At 37.8% G+C, this 20,594-nt stretch overlaps 2 protein-coding genes across 2 annotated transcripts; one reads left to right on the forward strand and one right to left on the reverse strand.

The window, feature by feature from the left end:
• The first annotated feature begins 104 nt into the window (after positions 1 to 104).
• Positions 105 to 11,173, forward strand: LOC116296865 (uncharacterized). Its single transcript, XM_031704972.2, has 6 exons — positions 105 to 233; positions 5,335 to 5,617; positions 6,477 to 6,623; positions 7,071 to 7,135; positions 7,471 to 7,595; positions 8,142 to 11,173. Exons 1-6 carry the CDS (start codon positions 127 to 129, stop codon positions 10,829 to 10,831), a joined length of 3,417 nt encoding a protein of 1,138 aa, XP_031560832.2. The 5' UTR covers positions 105 to 126; the 3' UTR covers positions 10,832 to 11,173.
• On the reverse strand, positions 11,020 to 20,503 carry LOC116296866 (uncharacterized). Its single transcript, XM_031704973.2, has 16 exons — positions 20,194 to 20,503; positions 19,833 to 19,889; positions 19,463 to 19,490; positions 19,290 to 19,344; positions 18,770 to 18,921; positions 18,611 to 18,666; positions 18,272 to 18,338; positions 17,788 to 17,835; positions 17,021 to 17,141; positions 15,891 to 16,682; positions 15,519 to 15,625; positions 15,119 to 15,210; positions 14,287 to 14,313; positions 13,994 to 14,067; positions 13,003 to 13,164; positions 11,020 to 12,243 (listed from the first exon to the last, which is right to left on the reverse strand). Exons 1-16 carry the CDS (start codon positions 20,302 to 20,304, stop codon positions 12,012 to 12,014), a joined length of 2,181 nt encoding a protein of 726 aa, XP_031560833.1. The 5' UTR covers positions 20,305 to 20,503; the 3' UTR covers positions 11,020 to 12,011.
• Between the last annotated feature and the right edge of the window lie 91 nt (positions 20,504 to 20,594).

Consider the following 20,594-nt stretch of genomic DNA (forward strand, 5'->3'; position numbering starts at 1 on the left):
TTCATCAATGAAGTGAGTAACTTGGTGTGACTTCGATCTCACGACTAGAGCTTCCAACTATAATATCCTCACTCCGTGGTTCTTTATTTAACAGAGGAATTAGTTCTTTATTGTATAGAAACTGTAATGGAGACGAATACCCCTGAGAGTATCGAGGTAAAGCTCGAAAACAAAGATCTTTGGGCGAAGTTCAACACGTTGGGTACTGAAATGGTCATCACGAAAGCTGGAAGGTGAGTTAATTACGATGGAAATTAATACGACTTCTAGACGAAAACAAAGCGAATCTAAGCTTGTAGTTAAATGAAATTCACTTAGGCATAACTCCGCGTTCTCTATACCAGAAATTATGGTAATAATTACTAAGATAACACAACGCGTTTCAACAGCTAACGAGCGGTAAATGATCAACTTCAAATCACACTTAAAACAATTACATAATTTACGAGTGAGAATCTGTTGTAATCGTAATTGGGGCCATATTTTAAGTTTGTTTCTGCCAAAAAGTCCCTAGCATCTTGACTCTGAGGCTCAGCATTATCGCTTGTTATCAGAAACTTGTAACATGACTTTAAAACCGTATTTCTAATATTATCGTAATGTTCTGACATAAATTACCCTCTTCAGTATGGCGTTCCATCCCCGCCAAAATTGATGGTTTGTATTTGAAGTTCATCACATGAATTTTGCATTCGAGTAAATTTTTTTATGTTATCATCTTGCATTTCATATGCTTCATCAAGGATTCAACATACGTGTTTTATATTTGTCGTTCATGTTTTATATTCTTGATTGTCGCTGATTCATTCTAAACTCCACGCCACGTATTTGTCCTTTGAGTTTCACATTACAAACTCGACGACTTTTATTTTCAACTCAACTTCACGCTCCGGTGAACTCGGTTGACCTTGGTAGCCGTTGACCTAAAACAACGCAGTCGTAGGTATGAAAAGAAAAGAAAATGGCGGCAGAGTTTGCCCTCTGTTGTTGAAGAGACAATTCGGCAGCTTGATACAAACCGCCAACAGGAGGATGACTGTAGTAGCTTATTGCTTCGTTTAGAGTATCCTAAACCGTATCTAAACCGCATGTGGAAATGTTCATGTCTTTAATTTGTTCCGTATAAATAAGTACTATGATTACACTGGGACTATCTAGCATTCACTGCGGCCGTCAGCTTCTTGCTTTAGGCCCAGACAACGTTTATTGGAATAGGTGTATAAACGCAATAAAATTTAAAAACTAATCTTTCTACGTGGAATATACAATTCTTAGATTTTTTTATCCTGATATCCTAATGCCAAAATGAGACATTCTCCTTTCGATGGTTATGGACACTCCTAGCAGAAGACTTTATTTGCGGCACAGAAAACCCACTTTCTACAAGGTGAGAGACGTTGATCTTCAGAAACCTTGAAAGAAGGGCGACCTGGGTGGCCAGTTAACACTTTTTCTGCCCTAGATTCATGAGATATAAACTATTGTTTTTCGTTCCTTAAGCATTTTATCGCTAATCCAATGCCAGCCACGATTGAGGCCGGTAGTTAACCTTTATTAATAATTGTACGGTTTAGGATACTCTAAACGAAGCAATAAGCTACTACAGTCATCCTCCTGTTGGCGGTTTGTATCAAGCTGCCGAATTGTCTCTTCAACAACAGAGGGCAAACTCTGCCGCCATTTTCTTTTCTTTTCATACCTACGACTGCGTTGTTTTAGGTCAACGGCTACCAAGGTCAACCGAGTTCACCGGAGCGTGAAGTTGAGTTGAAAATGAAAGTTATCAAGTTTGTAATGTGAAACTCAAAGGACAAATACGTGGCGTGGAGTTTAGAATGAATCAGCGACAATCAAGAATATAAAACATGAACGACAAATGTAAAACACGTATGTTGAATCCTTGATGAAGCATATGAAATGCAAGATGATAACATAAAAAAATTTACTCGAATGCAAAATTCATGTGATGAACTTCAAATACAAACCATCAATTTTGGCGGGGATGGAACGCCATACTTCAGACATATACACACTTGGACCGTTTCCCGCGCGCGGTATTATTATTTTTTTAAATTCGTAATAACTTTTCATGAGAAGAAAAAAAATTTTCCAAAAGGCTTTGGAAGATTTGCTGTGAAAAAGACGTAGATCTGGCAATGATCTACCAAATAAAGTAGTCAGATATGAGAGTGGTAACTCGAACCGATTGACAGTTCGCAGTAACCAAAGGTGACCGAAGTTCGTCACGTTGGATACCACAGAGAGTGTTCGTTGTTTGAAGAGTTTTGGAGTGTGTTTTTTTAGGTGCTTGAGATCCAAGCTCGACAGTAAATAGAGAATAAAGGTTTTGCCAACTGGTCGAGTATATTAGGTTGTCCGCCTATTATGGGTCCGAGTAGAAGTCCTTTGTATCGAACTTCGGATGTTTTATCCATTATATAATGGTAGATACTTTCAGGTTGCCCGCTTAGAACAGGTCTGAGTAAAAATCACAAGTCCATCGCATGTTCATTGTCTTTGTGAATATACTTGACATTTAAGGTGGCTCGACCCCCTCACGCTTGACCGCTACCTTCCACTTTTGGAACGCTAGTGCATAAACGTCTTTTATCCTATTGCAAATCTTTTTTGCACATAACACATAAAGATTGAATTAATGTTTGATGCAGTTTTTTATGAGATCGGACGTCATAACACGTGATTATGATGAAATATTTGATTTCGTTTAGAAAATAATTTTAGCCTTGCAGAGCGTTCAACACTAAAATGCTTCGTACCACATAATTATATACTGGATGCCTCCATTTGTGGGGATTTTTGAAAAATCTATCTAGTTAATTATGAGATATTTGAGATTATTTAAATATAGTGCATAATCTACTTCAAAACTAAACAATGGATTTCATACGGCCGAAATTAATATTTCAGAGCTATACATTCACAAAAGTCATTGCTCATTTAGTTTTACTCTGTATCTAGTTTTAAAAGGAACATTTTGAAGGTAATCGACTTATGCGATTTTGTGAAAACGTATAGTGCAGAAGACGGGGTAAACATTTGATGCGCACTTTTCATCGCAGTTTTCTAGTCAATCTTACTAGATCTTCCATTATTCTAAAATTCGCTGATCATTTCTCTCAAAATTACGTCAGGATACAAATTTGAACTTAAACTAATATTACACAAAATTGCAAGACTATTGAACTCATTTAAAGCGATCTAAAGCGAACGAGAAATACAGAAAACATTGATCGTTTCCCAACGATTTGATGCTCTGGGAATTCTATTGTTTGCTAATGATCATAACATCAAATTCTTTCGCACCATGCACGGTCTCATCTCGCTTGGCTGCTTTCCGATTTACTCCCGAAGTATGGTTCTTTATCTAAACTCAAAAGTCTTGCTCGCTTCTTTCTTGAAGTTTTAATTTGAGGCATGTTCGCCGATTCTATTCACTCACACTGACAAAGTACATCATGACAAACGTCCCACGTTTGAATAAAAAAACAACTGTTTGTTACCAAACTTCGGGGGTAAATCGGAAAGCAGCCAAGCGAGATGAGACCGTGCATGGTGCGAAAGAATTTGATGTTATGATCATTAGCAAACAATAGAATTCCCAGAGCATCAAATCGTTGGGAAACGATCAATGTTTTCTGTATTTCTCGTTCGCTTTAGATCGCTTTAAATGAGTTCAATAGTCTTGCAATTTTGTGTAATATTAGTTTAAGTTCAAATTTGTATCCTGACGTAATTTTGAGAGAAATGATCAGCGAATTTTAGAATAATGGAAGATCTAGTAAGATTGACTAGAAAACTGCGATGAAAAGTGCGCATCAAATGTTTACCCCGTCTTCTGCACTATACGTTTTCACAAAATCGCATAAGTCGATTACCTTCAAAATGTTCCTTTTAAAACTAGATACAGAGTAAAACTAAATGAGCAATAACTTTTGTGAATATATAGCTCTGAAATATTAATTTCGGCCATATGAAATCCATTGTTTAGTTTTGAAGTAGATTATGCACTATATTTAAATAATCTCAAATATCTCATTATTAGCTAGATAGATTTTTTCAAAAATCCCCACAAATGGAGGCATCCAGTATATAATTATGTGGTACGAAGCATTTTAGTGTTGAACGCTCTGCAAGGCTAAATTTATTTTCTAAACGAAAACAAATATTTCATCATAATCACGTGTTATGACGTCCGATCTCACTAAAAATTGCATCAAATATTAATTCAATCTTTATGTGACTTATGTGCAAAAAAGATTTGCAATCGGATGAAAGACGTTTATGCACTAGCGTTCCAAAAGTGGAAGGTAGCGGTCAAGCGTGAGGGGGTCGAGCCACCTTAAGGCCCCGTCCACACGTATCCGGAGATTTTTGTATTCGCAAATTATTTTTTGCGGATACGAAAATGTTTGCGTCCACACGCAGCGTATTCGAATCGTTTCACCGTCCACACGTATCCGTTTTCGTTAAATTTGCAGATACGGACACAAAAATTCGCGGACACGTGTGGACGGGGCCTAAAACATTACCATAGTCAAAACAAATGCCACGCTAAGAGGTGGTAGATAATCTAAGGTTGCAGCTAAGGTCATGGAAAGGTTATCAAATTTCAATCGGCGAATGCGGTCTGTATACTTGAGACCCCGACCATAGATAGGTAAAGGTCTTGTCTTGACAGATGGTCGGATTCGACTCGGGGTCGGACTTATTACAGGGTCATGTAAAAATTGTTGATCTCAATCACACTAAGGATTTCAGAGAATAATGTATTTGTACTTTCAGTCATTTTTATGCATGCACTATAGTTAGTGTTAGTGAAAGTCGTGAAATGTTTTGCTCCCCTTCCACAAATTTCCCTCTTGCAAAACGTTCAAAAGTATGACGACATTGAACTATTAGCATACTTCTATGCACGTGGTTTTTGCTGCCAAACAAGCTTTGACACGCCTTATTCACTGGTAAAACCAGCCAGCTTCGCGCATCGAAATGTGCCGGTTAATGTACCAAAAAGCCCATTCATCCCACTGAAGTATGCGAAAACCAGGAAGGTGTTATTGCCGGTTATTGCTGGCTTTCACTCATCTGATAAAACTCTTTGAATCTCATTATCTGCTCCAAATGGTGGTGGTCAAACACTGACCACCATGTGCTGTCAACCAGAAAGAATCCCATTTAAAAACTTGCGATTCAGCTGATGAACCATGATTACAAACTAGACAGGAAATGAAGTGTAGTGAAACCGAGCAATAATTTTGCGCGTCGCGCTGTAAGATGGTTCCCTACTAATCCATATTTCTCCTCTCCCACCCAAAGGCGCATGTTTCCATTTCTAGAAGTGTCAATCAAAGGCCTGCATCCAGACGAGACGTATATGGTCATCCTGGACATTACCTTGGTTGATGATCGAAGATACAAATACAACGAAAGAGAAAATCACTGGCAGATTGTCGACTCACGGTTACTTTCCCCCACCCCTGTGGGGATGTTTGTACACCCGGTGTGTCCTTGCAGCGGTAAAGAAGTCTGTGCGCAGCCCATGTCGTTTAATAAGGTCAAGTTGACCAACAACTACCACAAAGTTCCCTTTGGTGGGCATGTAAGTAAACTTGCCTGAACCATAGTTAATAATCTCTCTATTAACTAAGCCTGAACTAAAGATAAGCAGAATGCATTCTGGTCTAGCTTGGGTATAAACACCACCATATAAGGCATGATAAACATCTGAAGAGGTTTGTACCCAAGCTAGACCACAATGCATCATGTTTGCTATCCCACACGGTCGCATTTGGTCATGTCAACCTGTTGGAACTAAATATGCCTTTTCTGAGTTCGATAAGCAGGATGCATTCTGGTTTAGCTTGGGTATAAACACCACCATATAAGGCATGATAAACATCTGAAGAGGTTTGTACTCAAGCTAGACCACAATGCATCATGTTTGCTATCCCGCACACAGTGTCCTCTGAACATGTGAGTATAAACTTGTTATAATTAACGTGCATTCTGGTATAGCTTGTGTGTACAACCATTACCATATGAGACATAACAACCCAAGCTAGACCACAATGCACCATGTTCACTATTTCAGAATGGGTTTATTAGGCATAGTGTAAACAGACAAAATACATGGCAGGCATGGCCATATCTTTAGTTTAAGTCAAACAACATGGCGGCCAAGACGTCGTATGAACCCCAAGAATTCGAATGTTCTTCGTATCACCCTTCCGCGCGCCACAATAGAGCGTTTTCACGTGACGTCACAGCGGCCATTATGGGATACCAAAACAATACATTTTCTATCCTCCGGGAATTGAACTCTATTTTTATGCAAATACTGTGCCGAAAGTTTCTATTGTTTATGGCTGCCTTCTCACGTGAGTGAAAACGCTCTATAAGGAACTGAAGATTCATTAAACAATCGGAAATTTTAAAGTATTTTATTACATTTTTTTCAGATCCTTCTAGAGTCCATGGGTCGTTATGTCCCGCGACTTAGTATCGTAACTTACCACGACTACTATAACCAAAGCTGGGAAAAGGGTGTAGCGTTCATGTTTAGAGAAACTGAGTTTATTACTGTCACTGCATACATGAACAAAGAGGTAAGCTCTGTGCTTTTAATTGCCCACACGCCTAGTATATTAGCCATTCCGAGGTTTAGGAAAAGACTGGATCGAGTTGGCACTGCAGTGCATTGTGGGACTGTTTTAGGGGACGTATCATTTCCAAGAAGGCGTCTATTTAGCCCCATAAGAGAGTTTGCTCTTTTAGACGGAACCGCTGTTTATTGTAGTCATTCACATGCACGAGGGATTCACAGTCCTCAATGTAGAGAGCCAGGTTACGTCACACCTGATATTTTGATGCCTTGGCCAGACATCAAACCTGGGACCTTCCGCACAAGAACTGAAGCGCTGACCCCTACGTCACTGCGACTCTACAAAGGACTCTTTAATAGTTTATTAGTTTTAAAACGATACTCTTTCATCTTTCTTAACCTTATTATTCTTGGATTTTTTATTTTTTTATTTTTTATTTTTGTATTTCAGATTACAAAACTCAAGATTGACAACAATCCATTCGCAAGGGGATTCCGGGAAAATGGCCTAAAATGGTCAGTAGCAAAACATCGCTTACGGACACTGAAAATAAGAAAGTGGGGGAGGGGGGTGGGATGTTGGTGGCGACCATGTTGGAGAGCATGATAATACGATGTATTTTTGCATGACAAGAAATTTTATTTCCCAATGGAAAAAGATGTTGTTTTCCTAGAACACGTCGGTTATAACGTAAATTGCACCCCAAAATACGCTTAAAATCACGACGTCCAAGACCATCCTCACGTCCAAGAGCGAATATTTTCTCAATACAGACCCACCAAGTTCCATGTATATGTTTGATTGTTTATTGGTTTGTATATATGTTTATTTATTGATATGTTCTATTTAGGAAAGTCCTTCATGATTCGATTTACGGCAGTGATGTAAATAGTATCGACTATGAAAATGACCAAATGGCTGATGAAAGTAGAGAGACAGAGGCACCGTTGGCTATGACTTACTTGAGCAACGAAGGTATGTAATTTAAATATCTGTATAGAGTTATGAAATTGGGACGTATTTTCGGGTCCATCTGCACATAAAAACCGCTTAAGTGAAGCAAAAAAAGTTCAAAATAATTGAACCTACACCTGAAAAAATTAGAATTTTGGACAACAAATCCTGTCATGAATTCGAAGAAAAACTACTTTTCGATTTGGATCCGGAAGTCGTTTTTCTATACGATTGACGTCATAAGCACTATTAGGTTGAATAAAAAGTCGAGAAAGACCCAAAGCGAACGTGTGCGTTTTGGCGCGAAAGTTCCTGCTAAATTTGCAGGAATTCATTGGTTATGTGTAATTCCTTATCATTTGCTTACGTGGACCAATCAAAATGAACGAAAACTGAACACAATGTCAAGTCAAGTAATGGAAGCCATTGAGAGTCACGTGAATAGCATGGCTTGCATATGTGTTATGCGAATTGATTTTCTTCGTCTAATAATAATAATAATAATTATTATTATTATTTCCTTAAAGTTGGGTACTTTTGTTACATTCTTATGACTTCTTTTTGTAGAAGATAATGATGATGGTATACAAGTTTTCCACGTCAACCCTTCGTCCATCATCGTAACAGATGTACTTCCATCTCTACCTTCTACCAGCTGTCTGATAACCAGCACCAACTTTCCTTCTTCTTCTTCGAAAATATCCACCAATTCTGAAGAAGTGAACGTTGTCTTTGAACCTGTGCACAATGCTTCGACAGACACTCGGGGAAGAGTTGGTCAAACATCGTCATACGAAGCAGAGAAAACTGGACTAGATTCCTTGTTGTATTCAAGGAGTCCGTTGCAAAGTATTACTGTGGATAAGAGTCAGTTTATAACAAGTGAAAATTCTGGTGGTAAATCCAACAGCAGTGATGTGTGGGTACAAGGAATCGTTGGAGATGACGCCGAGGAAGACATTCTTTGCAAAGTCTCTGATGTTAGAAGCATTAAAGAAGCGCCACTTCCTTCAGATAAACAAGAAAATACGACAAGAATGTTGTCGTCTTTGGAATGCGAAGAAAATGTGGAGTGTTTTTCTGATAAAAACGAAGAAGGCTATTCTAAAGACAAATGTGAAAGAATCGCGTCAGAAACAACAACGAACAGCTTGAAAAACGAAGAAAACTGCTTGGCTGAAGAAGGCAAGTTGGCACAGGCAAATAAAGACTCAAAGTGTGTTGACAATAATGAAACTTTCGTAGGAAAAAACGAGAACTATTTTGATCAAATGCGCAATGGTGATGGTTGGGATGATAATAGTCCCTCCGATAATTCTTCAGAACTAACGAGAAAAACTATCGATATCCAAGACGTTAATAAAGATAAAGCTATCTCCCTTACTGAGGGGAAGCTGGTACATGAAAACACCGTCAAAGAAACCCAATTAAATGACTTTATTTCCGCTTGTGATGAAAGAATCGCCATAGGAAATGAAGAATGTAACAGCATGGAAGACGATGTGGAGGAAAGAAATTCGCGAGACGCAGTTGACGCACGGCCATCAGAAAAGGTGCAAGAACAACAGAATAAAAAAGTAATGAGCTCAAACGCGAAGGAATATAATAGCTCTCAAGGGAATGTGGATATTGACAACGTGAAAGAGTTTACATTAAATGGAGAATATAGAACAGAAAACACCTCAAAACCTCAGATTTCAAAGCTGTTGAATTTCGTTAACTCGGTCTCGATGCCTGTTTTAAAATTTGGAGCTGAAAAGGAAACATTGTCGTCGAACAAAGATACGAGTGACAGTTTGCTCAAGAAATCACCAGAAAAACTAGCTTATCTTGGGAAAAAACGACCTGTGGACGATAGACCGGGTTTGGTGGTAAAAAAAGGGAGATTGATGAACCAATTAAATGAAGGAGTGAAATCTTTAGACCAATCAAGTAATGTGTTTTCATCAATTAACCAATCGAAAGACTCTTTGAAATCTTTGGACCAATCAGATAAAAGATTAAGGTCCGTCAGTCATTCAAATGTGATTTTAAAATCTATGGGCCAATCAAAAGAATCCTTGGAATCTTTGAACCAATCAGATAAAAGATTAAAGTCTATGAACCATTCAAGTGACATTTTAAAATCTGTGGACCAATCGGAAAGAAACTTGAAATCTGTGCATCGATTAAGCGGAGAGGTTACAAAACCTACGAAATTGCCCAATAATTCTGGACATCATCAAAACAAGAAACTTCATTCAAGCATTTCTAGCTTAACTCCTTTGCGAGACAATACCAAGAAAGAATTCTGCAACGAAAGAAGCCCGCGATTTGAATCGAAGATTTTCCAGGAACAAAGAGCGAACCACGAAACCTCGAAAGAAAGACCCGAGGACAAAATATCAATGGGGATCCGAACGACAGTTATAAATGTTGGTCACGAAGAACTTGCAAAACCTCTGGTGGCAAATGGATTACATCCTCGTAACTCCTTGTATCGTACAAAATACATAGAGAAGTTTGAAGCCAGGAAAGAAAGAGGTTCTGCATTGCAAAGATTGAGTCAAGTGAACAGCACTAGAAATGAAGACCCGTCATGTATGGAAAAAGACGGTGGAATGAGACATGTGGTTGGAAATCAAAATGAAGTGCTGGTGGAAAGTGTTTCTATGAAGAGCCTTCCCGTGATACTTAGCTCTTACAGCATTCACCCTTCGAATTTTTCAAACCAAAAAATTATCGATTTAAATAACGAAACAAGAGTCGATGAGAACAGAGTTCCAAAAGTTTATCCTGCAGAGAGTTTTCTCCTCAAAGAAAATACAGGCAAGGATGTTCATGAGAAGTGTCCCATCAAGACTGACCCAAGATGTCAACCGATACTTGGGGAAGAGAAGAGAGACGCGTGCGTGCATCCTGGAAAGAGTAAATCATTCTACAGAAAAATCATTCCCAAACCGATGTCTCTTGGAAGTCAACATCCACTCAGCAAGCAACAAGAGTTCATCGACCTGAACAGTCAGGCTACCTTCTATCAGAGACAAGCGGACAATCCTTATCAAAGTTACTACGCGAACAAAGGAGTACCTCTGCAAGTACTTTATACCTTCGAGACTAGGATGTCCCTCAGCAGAGCACCGGATCCTCGACTACCTGAAGTCTATAATCCGACTAGAACAACTTTCACAGGATATGCGTCTAATCTTATATGCAGCACACTGCCTATTGCTACAAACATGGGGTTTTCGCCAGCTGCTCCTGGGAAGTATTACTGAATACATCATCATCCTCAATGGTGAAACTGAGCCGAGCTGGAATTCCAGTGAATTGTGGGACTGTTTTTTCCCTCATCCTCGGAAAGGCAAATAGAAGGCATTAATTGAAATGGAAAATGTGGAATAATGGAGATATGTGCTTGGTTGATGGTTAGTTACAATGTACAAAAAAATATCACCGCAGCATATCAGTGGACAGAGTTTATTAAGAATTTTATTTTTTTCCGGTTATCAATAATATTTATGTATTTCAAACTTCAAAATATATTTTTGAGAAATATTTTTAATATTCAAACTTGTTTTAATCCCTTGCGATTTTAATAAACCCAAGAGAGACGTTAACTGTCTGTCTTATGATGCGTATTTGAATACAAAATGGCAAGTGAAAACGCTTGGTGATTGGTTAAGCATCACGTGACGTCATTACGTCATAAATTAATTATGAATTACTGTTCGTCTAAAAATACTATTTTTTCAAATTATATCATCGTAATACGTCTTCTCACATAAAAAATAAATTTATTTTGATTGCTAATTTTAGATTTTAGATTTCGGATTCCTATTTATTTATAATATTCACGTGATCATAGCGTGGCTTTAGTTGCTCGTGGTCGAGAAGCATGTTTAAGGAATATAAGGAAAGGTGGAACTTTTGTTAGCGTACGAAGACCAAAGAAGACCTTTACCAGGCACTGTACCCGGCATTCTACCTTGTGTACGAGGATTCTTTTCCCCTCAAAAGTAAACTAATTATTTAAGATAATAAGGAAAGGTGGAACTTTTGTTAGCGTACGAAGACCAAAGAAGACCTTTACCGGGCACTGTACCCGGCATTCTACCTTGTGTACGAGGATTCTTTTCCCCTCAAAAGTAAACTAATTATTTAAGATAATTTCCAATATGGCCGGCGCCATAGAAAAGAAAACCAACACACAAAAAGTTAAAGTTGATGAAAGCAGATGATTTGGCACAAAAGTGAAACAGCGTACTTACGACACGGATCTGTAATGCTACTATAGTTACTAACCTGAGCAGTTATCTTTGTGCTCTAATTTGTTCAGTAGATTTCAATCATTTGAAAGCTACCCCAAACCACCACTGATCCAATCTAGTTCCCAAGCCGCTCTCTGTAAATAAATATCAAAGTGGTCTGGGTCGAGTGAGAGTAGTCTTTAACCAATCAGGTTTTAGCTTCCAATAGATTGTCACATGACATACAAGCAAGTTTCTTGTTCTTTACGCCTTTGGGTTTGTTCAACGAATCAGAAAGAAAACAGCTCAGAGTTGATGCTACTAGGTACACAAAGCCGAAGAATATGAAGGCCAGATTCATGTTGAATGGGAACCCAATCTTGTAGCCTGAGCTTATCGACCATGCAAATAGACTTCCACCGACGGATGGGGCAAAGGCTCTGAAAAAAAAAAACCCCACAAGAAACAATGAAACCTGTAGTGTTATTGGAAGGAGTATAGACTATTACGATGTGGTTCAAGAATGGTTTATTGACCCCTTGCACGTTACGTCAAAGCAGCTCAATTTCATCTCAAAAGAATTGGCAAACCTATTATGTCCTCCAAATTGAGCTGCATTCCAACGTGCTGCAAGGGTATTCGAGGGGTAGATGGCTTTATTATGAATTATGTTTTCCCCTCCTAGACCACGTGTCATTTCCTTGAGAATAACTCCTTTCTTTTATTTGAGAAGAATAATAAGTTCCCGGGGGGAAGGGGGGGTACTACCACCCCAACTTGGGTAGGAGTGTGCCGCCAGGACCTCAAAACCCTGACCCTATCCCAGACCTAAAATTTTGATTTTACATACCCTATCCCAGACTAAAACTGAGAATTGTACACCCTATCCCTGACTAAGAGACGGAAAAGACGGTTTTTCAATAGATTGCGATCAATATTTACTAACGCTTTTATTGTTTTTGTGCCGGCAGAAAGCGTACCCTATTCGCCAGACAAAAATGAGCAAATCGTTAACCCTATCCCAGACTAAAATGATACCCTATCCCAGACAAAATTTCAAAAAATGACACCCTACCCAGACCCAAAAGCCGAAAAATAGGGCGGCACATACCTGTATAGCAAATATAGGGGAGTACCCCCGGGAATAAGTTCTCATTGTTTTCATTGCTACGAGATGCAGACAAAAGTCACATACTGACCTGAATAAACTGCTGAGAGATACTCCCAATCCATTGACACTGCAGAGAAGGTCTTGCCTAACGGAGTTGTTCACGAGTAAGAAGCAAGATAAGAACGCACCACTGACTGATATGCGCATGACAGATAAATGTATTAGTAGAACAGGCCACAAAACTGACGGGCTGAAACGAGAAGGTTCAAAGTTATGAAATGATTTTCTTATTGACTGATCTAAGTTTCCTAAAGAATTATAGATGATAGTGATTATGGTGATGATGATGGTGATAGTGATGGTGGTGATAGTGATGATGATGGTGGTGATGATGATGATGGTGATGGTGGTGATGATGGTGATAGTGATGATGGTGGTGGTGATGGTGATGATGGTGGTGATGATGGTGATAGTGATGATGATGGTGGTGGTGATGATGGTGATAGTGATGATGGTGGTGGTGATGGTGGTGGTGATGATGATGAATGGTGATGATGATGATGGTAATATTTATGTAGATACTATTGATACTACAGTTCTGCTGATAGATGAGCTTGTGTATAAATATGATCAGTGAGGATGGTGGTGATGATATTGTTGATAATGATGTTGATGTAGAGGGTGAAGATGGCGGTAAAGACTGATGATGATGATGCTGGTGTAACGATGATGATGATGTTGTTGATTTAAATAATGTTGAATATGATGATAATGGTGATTATTATAATAATCATGAAGTAATACTTATGATAATGTATTGATGTTGTAATGATGACGATGATAGTGATGATGATGATTAAGAAAAAATTCGAAGGCGGTATTAACGTTTATAATGTTGAGTGATTATGGTAGCGATGATGATACTGATGGTGATGATAATGGGGTAGTAGCAGTGGTGAATAGAGCTACATGGGTATACGACAATAATAACAATCTTGAGGAAGCTGACATGCTGGTGAAGAAGATACTATTATCAAAGTCCAAAATCCTCGTCCATCAGAGGCGCCCTTCGAACTCACCTTTTCACTAATATTCGCAGAGCAGGTAGAGTAACAATACAGAATATAACGATCATCACGCAAACCTGAAAATTCTGATTTTTTAAAAAAAATGTCTAAATTAAGTTACGTTTATAATACAATCAAGATATAGTATGGCATATATGATGTAGCAGCGTACACCATCCGTGGTTCGTGGTTGTTACAGGCGTATTACATTGCTTCAAGCAAAACGACTGCAAGGGCTATGGACTCTTACATTTTGCCCTTACGCTCAGCACTCTTGAAACAGGATTCGTATACAATTTACTTACCAGAATTGCGCCTAGTTTCCTCTCGAGCTAAGAAAGAGGAAGACAAAACACTATAAGTAAGATAAAACAAGGGCACCAAGTTAGAAAACTGTAAATGGTTATTGCGCTTCCTTCGTTTTCTAAGGTTACTGTATCGTATTGCATAAACAACAACTACAAAAAAAAAAAAAAAAAAAAAAAAAAACGAACAAAAAAAGAAAAGAAAAATTGTTAGATTTGAAAAACGCAATTTATTCAGATATTTTCGTTGTGAACTTCGGAATTTCCGAACGAACATCGGAATTCCGAACGAACTTCGGAAACCAACCGTCAAAAGTTATGTGAAATGCACTGTAAACCTGCAATTAAGATCAACTAATCAGTTACTATTACAGCACCCAACAGTTAAGACTTTTTCAACTCTGGGAGATAGAGCATTTATTGTTGCTGCACCCAAACTATGGAACTCACTACCTTGCAAACTAAGGGACCTTGACTCAATTAATAAGTTCAAAAAGGAACTAAAAACTTATTTATTTGCTTTTGCTTTTGTTTGAATTTCGGAATTATATGTGTACCAATACTTTTTTTTTTCTTAATCAGCTAAGAGTAGGTTTAACATTAAGTAGTTTATATAGGGTTTTCTATTCAAATATTATCATTATTTATTATTGTTTTCATAATTTTCTTTTTTAGTAGTTTTAGATTTTTTAAAATAGATATATATTTAATTTTATAGGCTTTAGTAGCGCATTTGAAAGTGTATGTTGAATTTGCGCTTTATAAATGAATTTATTATTATTATTATTATTATTATTATTATTATTATTATTATTATTATTACAATCTTTACCTTAGGGAGAATCATTGGTTGTACTACGATCATCACGATACCAACTACGAGGATCGATGTGCCTAAGTCATCGGTTGAGAAGTCTAAACCACCTTACAAAACAAGTAAACAAGAGTCAACCTATAGCTTAATCCACCCGAGATCACGTGTCACCTAAAGAGAAGCCTTATTATACTAAGGAGGGGTGGGACATGGACAAACGTATGGTATCGATCATAAAGTTGTGCCTATTGAACAAGTGTCACATGGAATGAGTAGTGGCAAGGCCATGGTACAGCTTGTAGGGTAGGGTAGAGTAGGATATGGTAGTATTTGGGGACATGTCATGGAAAGTGTGAATGGCGGATCAAAGCAGAAGTACCAACCTACTACTATGCAACAGCAAGGATCGTCTACCTACCAAGCCTTGTATCTGTAGCTCCCCAGATATTAAACAGTTCATCGCTTCCAATTACACACAATGAATAAAGTGAGTATACAGCTAATATAAGCACCGCGTTGAAATTCCTGGAAAAAATATAAGTGAACAGTCCTCTTTAGCTTGGGTAAAATGTTTTTCCATTTCAGACCTCATGTCCTACTCTTGAGGATAAGATTCGAAACCATTAAACAAAGAAATGATACTCTAGGGAATGACACATTATCTGAAATGGGAAAACATTACGCTCAAACCGAGAGAGGTCTATGCATGAAATATTATATAAATGGGGAAGGAGAAACGCAATATTCAGTTTGAAAGTAGAGTAAATAGTAGAACACACTTTTAACACACCTCAATATTCTCCATAAATTGCTGTCTTTAGTGCTACCACAGCAAGAACAACACGAACGCTTCGTGGCTGAATTTACACTCGTAGCGGTGCTGAGCATCTTTGAGTCCTTCGTACTCGAACGAGCTGAAGTTGAAGCGTTTTCTCTAGTGCTGGAAGGCATTTCTTTGAGGTCCTTCGTGTGACACGTTTCACATTTTCGAGACTTTATTTCTTGCTTATCTTCATCAGTCTTGAGCGATAAATCTGTACTACGTTTAGTCTCTGTTCTTAATGATTCCTCGTTCTCTTTCTTCCCTATCTTCTGTTGTTCATCATTCGGTGCTTCTACTTCGCATTCGCTAGAGGATGGCTCATCTTTCTCTATACAGTTCGCTGTCTTACATATTCCCTTTGAGTCATCTTTAACACTGATGTCACTATCAGTACATTGTTCACTATCTTTGCTGTTTCTACGATCGTCAATGCTAAGTAAATCTTTATCATTTGTATCCAATGACTTTGATATTTGACTATCATCTTTAACGTCGTGTTGTCCGTTAGATAATGCAGGCATTTCTTTAGTTTCTATGCTATCTTCATCAGACGTTTTGCTCTTCATTTTTCTGTCACATTCGTCGGAGACTTCAGACTCGGTATTCTTCATTTTATTTCCGCTTTTCTCATTGAGTGGAGTTTTGTTTTTTGTTTCATCGCACGATTCCACACTAAGAACCTCACTTTTCTTCTTAAGGGAATTCAAGAGAAATGACTTGCTTTCTTCATTAACCTTTTCCTTTTTAGTAGAGTCCGCCCTGGAAAAAAAGAAAAATAAAACGAATAAAATTAGAGATCAGAAAAATGAATGGCATAAATCTTCCTGGTTTTAGGAGCCGATAGGAATTTAGAGCGAATCATTCTTCCATCCCATCTAAATACCGCGGCTTTCGTAAATCTGTGAGAAAACAAAGTCATCTTTATGATAACGTCTGCGCACGAGTTTCCGTGTCCCGATGTAACTTAGAAGCATTTGCGCGCGCCATATTTCGTGGGTAATACCGCTAGAAGAAAACTGAGGGCAGCACAAGAGCACTGAACACAATGCATGGACTGTCAATGAAATATGAATGTAACTACATACTACAAGCGGTACCTTTGTGTGTTTGGAGGCAACGTCTCTGACAGCCAGATGTAGATGATTATCATTGATGTGACAAGAAGCGCAGAGTTAACCAAACATGGGAGTAAAAATGGGAAGCGTGCAAAGAATGAACCTGTATACAAAAGATAATGGATAAATGTCTTTTTAAAAAATATGAGAAGTTGCTCAACGATAACTAAGCACGTGGTCAATTCCCGCGAGGAGACTTTTGTTCCTGTCTTGTGACACTGAAGACAAGGTACTCATATGCAGGGAAAGTGGAAAATTCAAACGTGGAAAATAAATGATTTCTCTTTTGTAATATTTACATTATCCACAAATGTCTGAGCTTTAATAAATAAATAAATAAACTTTGCAATAGAGGATAACACTTGACAGTAATTCAACTGATAAACTTGTGTCCCTCTTTAAACGTCTCTAGTCGATTAGGGATGGGACTGCCATTAAAGTGGACACTAGAGCCCCGTGAAGGTCTTACCATTTGCAGATGTAATTACAAAGGCAGCACCACCTTCTCCTTAGTTATTTTGAGACCCTGAGTGTTGGTCCAGCTGCGGCTTAAACCACGACCTCCCGCACGACAGACTGATGCTCTTACTAAGCTTTTGGCTTTTATAGGTTAAGGCATATAAAGGAAAGAGGGTCCATTCACGCCCATCACCCCTTCACCACCAGCCTACAATAGGCCCGTAATATGGCTATTAAATTTTTAAAAAAAATCCATGTCCTTTGTTATGGCTGTTGTACAGTATTCTTACCTTTTGGAAACTGATGAGGGTATTTTCTTCCTACTTCTGATAGAAAACCTGAGTAAAGAAAGAGAATTCCTGCGTTAATTGGAGATTCCTTTTAATCTAGGAAAACACTTTTTGCTTTTTGCCAGAGATGAATTAAGGCAGTAGTAGAAGTAAGGTACTGTAATATTAGTCTAGGATACGTCAGGGGTGCTTACTATTTAAACCAATCCATCCAGTTTGAAATTTATTTGCTAATGGTAAGGAAAGAGCGGGAAACATTGAATTTCTACCAAAGATACATGTGTCTACCGGAAGAACCAAAAAGGGACCAATAAGAGCCAGGAAAAATGGATTGCCTCAAATTCGAAGACCGAGTTTTCCAGAACTTTTCAATTGGATTGACAAATACCATTTGTTTTCCAACTGGAATTTCCGGTTTTTCCAGGTAAATTGAAAGCAATACAGGAATCAATAATTTATTAGCAAGGGCCACCAGAATTCTCACCTCCAAGAGCAGGACCAAAGACTAATCCAAGTGAATATGCACTTGTTAATGTGGACATCCCAAGAGACTTAAAAAATAAAAAAAATAAACATGTGAGTTTGCCTTTAGGGTCATCATGTTATTGGTAGACAAACATTTGCATGAAGACCATAAAAAATGTCTGCATAGAAAAATATATGTGAAAATATTTTACAGTATATATATCAAAAAAGCTGTAACATGTCATCTGTTAATATGTCAATCAACCCTGGCTTCCCTGGCTGTCCTGGAAAAATAAAGTGTACATGTAATACTGTATAGATTAATTAAATTTCTATTTGTTTTTTGAAAAAAACTTACTTGATTAGTATGGTCACACAGTTCAGATATGATTGCTTTAGCAATACCAATAAGTCCTAAATAAGAACAACTACAGTAAATACTTTGTATTTTTGTCTGTACATACTCTTTTCTCATTTCCAACATGAATAAATTTCAACACAGTACGGCACCACCTACCCATAGACAATCCAACACCAAATCTTGTAAGCATTGCCATGACAACAGATGTACTAAACCCAAAAGCAAACATGCTCACACTGAGCAGAAACAAGCTGATGATGAGTATTGGACGGCGGCCAAACTTGTCTGCCAAATATCCCCAGAAATAGCTATATAAGGATAATAATTGAAATAATAACAAAAGTTAATATTGGATAATCCATTATTATATAAAATTATGATACAATCCTTCAATTTAATTGTTTCGTGACAACAACTATTGACTGATCATATCATGGCTAGCTCTTAGATCAATTGGAATTTAGTTTGTTTTAATTTGAAGAGGTCACAAAACCCTCAAATCATGGAGAGACCTAAAAAACTGTCCCAAATGTGATGCAGAGTCCAGGAATTGGACCTTCGACCCCAGAGGTAAGAGGAGAGCACACTACCACTATGTCACCCTTGATTGCCAATAAATATGTGATATATAATAAATGGTTAATATTAATCAATAACTAGACAATAATTATATTACCTTGCTAAAAATCTTCCAAAAAACATAGCAGAAGCGATAAGACCTGCATAATAACCTAAATGCAAAAAGAATAATAATAATTGATTAATTGTGCCTTTTCTTTGTAAAACAGCCCATTAGTTTGGTAGCTGACAGCACTATGTGATAGGATTATTAATTATGAAGTTAGATACCTGTTTCTTCCTCTGTCTTTCCAAAATGCTAAAAAGCAAAATGAAAAAGTGTTACTTTAAAATCATTAGTCTACATGTTGGTATAACATATTACCATATAGAGGTTTATATCCTCACACAACACCATGTTGGATGGCTGGAACAATATGATCATTTTACATGATAAAGAATTCAGTTCCCAAAAGTAAAGGAAATTTATTGTTCTGCCAGCTATAAAAATTGCTACATGCACAGGCCAGGATTGAAGGACAAGCGGCATATCAGTGATGCCTCACGGCGACCAGGGTTCAGATGCGATTCCTGGATTCTCTTCTTAGTTTTCTTTTCTTTCCTGCAAAAATTAACTTTTAAATTCCAATAATACTTATACCTTGACCATAGCTGGAAGGAATGGAAACAGCATTGTAACAGACATGGCAGTGGACATCTATCAACAAAAAAGATATAAAAAATAATATATTTTCAAAAATCACTGAAACGTCTAGACTCATTTTTGGGCTTCCTGTGGTGTGTGATGCAACATCTAGGGAACAGTATCACATGAAAATTTATGAAATTTGGAGGGAAAAAAACATGCCAACTTTAATTATTGTTGTTCATGTTCATTAATCATGTAAACGCGGGTTGTTGATTAATAAATACGAATATAACCTACCTAGGTTGTAACGTTTCAAGATCGTCATTCTAAACACTTTTAGATGTCAAAAGCGTCGTTTAAGAGATATACTCACCAAAGCAAAGAACAGAATAAGTAATTCTTTCCATTTTAAGGTTGTAGATCCTTTTGGATACACGATACTGCGAAGAGTTCCATAAATTCTGTCCTTCAATTTGTTCGCCATTTTGAAGCTGGACAGTTAGATGGACGATTCGATGTCATGTAATACCACTATTAGTTTAGATTGGATAAATTCGTGTAAAACAAGTTAGGAGTATCTGAGAAAAAGCTTTCTGAATATCCATAGGTCAATGTTTTATATGCCAGGGATAATTATAAGAAAATCCCCACTGAAAACATATGATGACCTTGGCGACAACTACTACTACTGCACCCTTATTGTCATAGCCACACAGGTAACCCAAACTGAGAAAAAGAAAATAGCAAGCAGCGGGGAGGGCTAGCTGTGCAAGT

This window comes from Actinia tenebrosa, unplaced genomic scaffold, assembly GCF_029948245.1.
Source record: "Actinia tenebrosa isolate PJP-AT-01 unplaced genomic scaffold, QUT_ActTen_1.0 PGA_scaffold1__47_contigs__length_23844297, whole genome shotgun sequence".
NCBI lineage: Eukaryota > Metazoa > Cnidaria > Anthozoa > Actiniaria > Actiniidae > Actinia > Actinia tenebrosa.

What these genes read in the sequence shown, in the direction of transcription:
- LOC116296865 (XM_031704972.2), top strand. Translation starts at nt 127, where the DNA reads ATGGAGACGAATACCCCTGAGAGTATCGAGGTAAAGCTCGAAAACAAA. An exon ending in AAGTTCCCTTTGGTGGGCAT is followed by an intron (nt 5,618 to 6,476) that starts GTAAGTAAACTT and finishes CATTTTTTTCAG; the next exon opens with ATCCTTCTAGAGTCCATGGG. An exon ending in CGGGAAAATGGCCTAAAATG is followed by an intron (nt 7,136 to 7,470) that starts GTCAGTAGCAAA and finishes TGTTCTATTTAG; the next exon opens with GAAAGTCCTTCATGATTCGA.
- LOC116296866 (XM_031704973.2), bottom strand. Translation starts at nt 20,304, where the DNA reads ATGGCGAACAAATTGAAGGACAGAATTTATGGAACTCTTCGCAGTATC. An exon ending in AAAGACAGAGGAAGAAACAG is followed by an intron (nt 19,345 to 19,462) that starts GTATCTAACTTC and finishes TTTTGCATTTAG; the next exon opens with GTTATTATGCAGGTCTTATC. An exon ending in CTTTGGTCCTGCTCTTGGAG is followed by an intron (nt 17,836 to 18,271) that starts GTGAGAATTCTG and finishes TTCTTTACTCAG; the next exon opens with GTTTTCTATCAGAAGTAGGA.